This window comes from Micromys minutus, assembly GCF_963924665.1.
Source record: "Micromys minutus genome assembly, chromosome: 1".
Taxonomy (NCBI): Eukaryota; Metazoa; Chordata; class Mammalia; order Rodentia; family Muridae; genus Micromys; species Micromys minutus.
In genome coordinates, this window is record NC_137969.1 from 96,661,458 (window position 1) to 96,667,672 (window position 6,215).

Genomic DNA, 6,215 nt, shown 5'->3' on the forward strand with positions numbered 1-6,215 from the left:
ATTGGCTGGCCGAACACGTCCCTCAAGGGGCTGGCGCGAACGCCACTGCGGAGTTGGGCCTCGGGATCCGGCGAGGGGAGGGAGGGAAGGCTGCGGGAACAGCCGCGCGGCTGACAGGAAACGCTCCGCGGACGCGCGCGGAGGGCTTTGGCGGGCCGTCTCCGGGGTACTGCGGCACCGCGTCGAGTGCGAGCGCGGAGGCGGAAAGAGCAGCAGACGCCAGGGAGCCCGAGGCCTGGACGGGAAACCGCGGAGGGCGGGGAGGCCGCGGCCTAGAGCGGCGCTGCGGCGCGGTGGGCGGGACTAGAGCGAGCGCGCAGGCGATTGGCTGGCGGGCCGGCGTCGCTTGTGACGCACCGCGCGGGGAGGGTGCGCGCGCCTTCAGCGGCCTCTTTGTGTGGTGTCCTGATAGGGGAGCGGAGGTGGCGGCCGCGGCGGCCCTGGTAGGGTTCCAGCGTCCTCGGCTCGCCTTCGGGCCGGCAACGCGCCCCTTGCCTCCCCCTCCCGCCCCTTCCCCGCCGGCGGCGGCGGTGGCCGGGCCCGGGCTCTGACGAGGCCTCGGCGACCGCTAACGGTGACGGCGACGCCGCGGAGCGCGCAGGGCGGGGGCAGGGCCCGGGCGGCCGACATGGAGAACTCTCAGCTCTGTAAGCTGTTCATCGGCGGCCTCAACGTGCAGACGAGTGAGTCGGGGCTGCGCGGCCACTTCGAGGCCTTCGGGACGCTGACGGACTGCGTGGTGGTGGTGAACCCCCAGACCAAGCGCTCCCGATGCTTCGGCTTCGTGACCTACTCGAACGTGGAGGAGGCGGACGCCGCCATGGCCGCGTCGCCGCACGCGGTGGACGGCAACACGGTGGAGCTGAAGCGCGCCGTGTCGCGTGAGGATTCGGCGCGGCCCGGGGCGCACGCCAAGGTGAAGAAGCTGTTCGTGGGCGGCCTCAAGGGCGACGTGGCGGAGGGCGACCTGATCGAGCACTTCTCGCAGTTCGGCGCCGTGGAGAAGGCGGAGATCATTGCCGACAAGCAGTCGGGCAAGAAGCGCGGCTTCGGCTTCGTCTACTTCCAGAGCCACGACGCGGCCGACAAGGCGGCGGTGGTCAAGTTCCACCCGATCCAGGGCCACCGCGTGGAGGTGAAGAAGGCGGTGCCCAAGGAGGATATCCACGCGGGCGGCGGGGGTGCGCGGGCGGCCCGGGGCGGGCGCGGTGGCGGCCGGGGCCGCGGAGGCGGCGGCCGAGACCAGAACGGGCTGGCCAAGGGCGGCGGCGGCGGCTACAACAGCTACGGCGGCTACGGGGGCTACGGCGCCTACGGGGGCGGCGGCGGCGGCTCTTATGGCGGCAGCGACTACGGCAACGGCTTCGGCGGCTTCGGCAGCTACAGTCAGCACCAGTCCTCGTACGGGCCGATGAAGAGTGGCGGCGGCGGCGGCGGCAGCTGGGGCGGCCGCAGCAACAGTGGACCGTACAGAGGCGGCTATGGTGGCGGCTACGGCGGAGGCTCGTTCTAGAAGCCGGGTTCCGGATGCCCGCGGCGGGCGCGGCCATTCTCGCCCTCCGCGCCCGCCCCATGTGCCCTCGGGGGAGCCGCTCCCCCTGGGGGGCACGACCCCCCCCCTTGCCTGCCCGTCCCCCCCTGAAGGTGGACTCGGCCCCACACACACATTTTTGTGTTACAGTCATTGATGGACTCTATTTTTTTATTATTACTTGGACCTTGGTCGTTTTTATACTAGCAAAATGTCTTGTTCTAATTTGTGTTTTTTTTGGGGCGGGTGGGCGGGCGGGAGTGAACTTGCTGATTCTGTAGCAAAATCTGGGTGGGGGTTGGGCGGGAGGGTAGTTTACTTTGTTGTAAGGACTTGATACCTGGCTACAGCGTTTTCTATGAAACCTACTTGGATCCCATGCCTGAAATTTGGAAGCATATGTACAAAAATCATTTTTACGTTTTATTTTTAATAAATCATTGTGTTTGACCGTACATGTCTAACATTTTTTTTCTAGGATCCACTCCTTACCATTTTAAAGGATATTTTTGTTAGGTTTTGCTGTGTACTTTGAGAAGCTTAAAGGAGGTCTTGTGGGTTCTTTTCCCCCCCTTCCTGTTTGCCCAGTTAGTAATGTGTTGAATTTATCTTTTACAGACAAAACTTTTTGAAGTGGTGGATGTGGCTGTTTAATTTCTGTGCATCCATCTCTTTGTAATAAGCGGTTTGCTTATCATCTTGACATGGTTGGTTCTTCTTTCTATAAGAATTTACTTCAAAATATGTACTGTGTAGTTTTAAAAGAAATAGTTTGTGTTTAAAGCATGTGTTCTCATTCATATAAACTGTTTAAAACTTTTTTAGATGACCTAGTTTCATCTTTATTGGTTTGTCTGTAATGAATGGTTACAAATAAGGGTTCTATTTTACCCTAACACTAAATGAGTTTTTTAAAATGTATTTTCAGAGCAGGTTAAAAAAACGTTTCTTCCTAAGTCTGAACTTTGTCCTTAAGTCCAGCCGAGGTAGCGCCATCTGCTGGCAGAGCGGCAGTACAGCTGCGAGATAGTTGGTTTAAAACAACTTGTTCAGGACAATTGCATCAGATTTAGCAGTTGCCGTCAGAAGTCTGCAGACTCAAAGGTCCACATTCACTTGTAGCTGAGCCGGGCTTCCCAGGAGTGTAGGTAACAGCCCGATCAGTCACTCTGTCCCCGAGATTTGATGTGTAACCGGCTATGCATAGCTTGGGCAGTGGCCCCAAACTGCTCTTGACAGCTACCGAAGCAGCTGTGTGTGCCGGGGTTTTAGGTGCAAGTTGTAAAACAAATATCTGTATTCTGCTTGGTTAACGTGTATTTGTAGCCCTTCATGCAATAGAATCGAAGTTGTTGTTTATTAAAAAAAAAAAAACAAAAACTGATAATAGGAGAAAATTGCCTTCCTGGATAGAAACATAGAATAGCAACGTTTATGGATATCACAAATAAAGAATTCAATTCTTACATGATTGAGTGAGAGTATGTATAACCTGGTGGGTGGGTTCAGAGTACCAGTTAACTTGCTGGGTTTAATGGTATGGTAAAAATCTGACTCTGTTTGAAAACCCAAAGCTTTATGGTATGGAGCTTTTAAGGAAAGATTTTTCTTTTTACATATTAAAGTATTTTAATGTCGCAACTCCCCCTCCCCCATTTTAAGTTGTGTAAGATCTGATTCTTGCCAGAATCTTGTAATTACTAAGGCTCTTAAGGATAAGAGGACAAATGTTAGTCTAGTTTGCTCAGTCTAGTAAATGAGAGCTGATGCTTGCTTGGTTCAAGCATTTAAGACAGTAACTGTAGGGGTGTGTTTGTAAATAAAAGTAAGAATTGCGTGTAATTCACCATTTTTTACTTCCCTTAAATTCCTGCCCGGAACTACACTTGAAGATCTAATACAGGCTTTTTGGGGTCCCTCAAGGATACAGGAAAACTGAAACATGTTACCTCTGACTTTTCATTATTCTTGATGAAAAGACTGAGGTATTGTGGAAGATTGTCACATGTGAGGTGGTCAGTTTTTACTTCCATAATAGTGACTTGTAAAAAGGTAGTGGATGACTTCAAATTCCACTAGAACCCACGCACGGTTCCTGGTATATTTAACAGCTCGGTGTTGCAGCGTTCACCCCTAGCGATGAACGTAATTGAACAGTAAGAAAGGAACGTGGTGATACTTTTGTAAGCACTTCCTTTGGCATGTGGAGCTTTTTAAATGGGTGGACAACTGGGATGTCTCGCTTCACCTGTGAGCAGGAATTGGACTACTTCTAGCCTATTGACAGGAGGTGGTGATAGAGTTCACCGGTCCTTTGAGTATAGGTTTTCATGCCTGGATATTTCATTTTTTCAAGGATGTAAGTTCTAAGGTAATGGTTAGAAGATAGTGTGGAAGATTGTGTGTGAGCATGTGTCTTTCACACAGGACCTGTGGAGGCCAGAGGCTACTTTGCAAGTCTGCTCTCCTATCAGTTGGGTCTGGGGATCTGTAAGTGCCTTTACCAGTTGAGCCATTTTTGACAGACATGGGACGTCTTTAAGGATGGTAATAAAAATTTTTTAAAGTGTATTTTTGAAAAAAGGAAAATGTATGCGCGTGAGTGCCGGTTCCTGCAGAGCCCAGAAGAAGGTATTAAATCTCTTGGAGCTGGGTTATAGGTGACTGAGTTGCCAGATGTGAGGTCCTCTTCAAAAGCTGAGCCATCTCCAGACCCCAGAATTCCACATCTATAAAGTTTAAAAGTGACTTAGATTGATGAAGTGCTTGTACCCTAGCGAGGGTTCTCGTTTTAGATGGAGGTCGGCTGAGAATTTGGAATTTAGGATTCTTTGCCTCAAAACCCTGAGCAACAAGGGTGTTAATTTGTAGGCCTTGTTGCTTACACTCTTGGTTTGGATCACTTGCATTTTAGGTTGCTGTCTACGCGTCTGCTAATTGAAAGTGCACTTTGGAGTGTGGGTGGATTTGAGCATTGCCTGCCTAACATCCACACTTGAAAGTTTCTTCCAGTCCCGGGTGTCCATGTTAGGGAGAATCTCTCAGCCTCCTTTTGGCCTGGTTTGCTCCCCACCCCCTACTTTGATTTCCTGCTGTGTGTCCCTAGCTGGATTAGAATTTGTCACGTAGACCAGTCTGCCCTGAATTCCTGGGCATCCTTCTTCATACCTAGGGCTAGGATTACAGATAGGTGCTCTTTGGGCTTTTGGAAGGACCAGCCACTACTGGGCTAAGTGGGACTGTTTTCTCCTCAGGATCCATTGCAATTAAGGTCCTCTTTTTTTGGGGGGGTGGGGGTAGTGCTGGCTCTCACAGTCCTAGCAGGCCTCCAACTCCGATTTGCCTGCCTCTGCCTTCTGCATGCTAGATTGCTCTGCTGTCCTGAAGGTGTTACCAGTGAGTTCTGAGATCATAGCAGTAAACACTGTTTTGTTCTACTTAAAAGGGCACAGTATTCCAGTATGTTAATAGATGTTAGCAGCATTTGCCTCTGCTGGAACTGTAAATGATTTACCAAATATTTGTACCATGAAGCTTTCTCAAGAGGATGGAGAGTAACACATTGGGACGGGCTGGGTGATGTTTGCCCCGGGTCAGAGGGGCCAATTTCTAGATTAAGAGAACAGTTTGCTGTTGACCCTGGTAAGTCAACTTATTTCCTAGACCACGTAATTGTGTAGATCTTGTTTGACAGGATTTTCAAATCATTGTCGATAATTGTTTGCTAAGTCTCTGAGAGAAACCCTTAGATTCATTCTTAGGATACATCCTAAGATGAATAGAGGCCAGCTCTTTTCTTTTAAGACACCCATAGTTTAGCTTGGATGGTGAGAATTTAAACAGTCATGAGACTCAGCATTTGGGTTGGTCCTATAGACAGTGGTGACTCTGTTCCAGGGAGATGTGGCAGGCGTTTGCACTAGTTTTACCATTTGGATTAGGTAGACAAAGCCACAGAGGACATCCCCACTGCTTAGCTGAAATGCAAAGCATCATGGATTGGGTTCCTTATGTCACTGTCCCTTTTGAATATGAGGCCACGAAGTCCTCTTAAAAAAAAACAAAACAAAACAAAACAACAAAAAAACAAACCAGCCATTTAAATTTTATTGTTTTTGCCAAGACTATTAATAGCAAACCAGCTGTAGGGTGAGGGCTAATTTATTTGGTTTTGGAAATAGCAGTCACCTGAGACATTTAGTGAGCAGTGGCAGCAGGGGCCGGAGAGTCGGCTCAGCAGCTGAGAGCTTCGTTGCTGCTGAAGAGATTTTCAGTATTCATATGGCAAGCTCCTGACAGTCAATAATTCCGGCCCTATCATATCCAGCACCCTCTTCTGACCTCTGAAGGACACAGGCCCGCATGTGGGGCATGCTCACATGTGCAGGCAAATACTCATGGACACACAAGAAATTCATAGGTCTAAAAAAAATGGCAGTCATCATAGATTGAGGCCATTCCACAGTTAGATGTTCCCTGCGGAGGGAGGGGCTCCATGATTGACAGACTCTCCTGGGTCTCCTCATTATGAACTTCTTCAACAGTTTTTTTTTTTTTTTAAGATTTATTTATTTTTATTTATATGAGTACACTGAAGCTATCTTCAGACACACCAGAAGAGGCTGGGATTTGAACTCAGGATCTCTGGAAGAGCAGTCATTGTTCTTAACCACTGAACCATCTC

At 50.0% G+C, this 6,215-nt stretch overlaps 1 protein-coding gene across 1 annotated transcript; it reads left to right on the forward strand.

Annotated features, from left to right (window-relative positions):
• The first annotated feature begins 289 nt into the window (after positions 1–289).
• On the forward strand, positions 290–1,772 carry HNRNPA0 (heterogeneous nuclear ribonucleoprotein A0). The gene has a single exon (XM_080908701.1). The coding sequence runs from the start codon at positions 629–631 to the stop codon at positions 1,511–1,513; it is 885 nt and encodes a 294-aa protein (XP_080764827.1). The 5' UTR covers positions 290–628; the 3' UTR covers positions 1,514–1,772.
• The last annotated feature ends 4,443 nt before the right edge of the window (positions 1,773–6,215 follow it).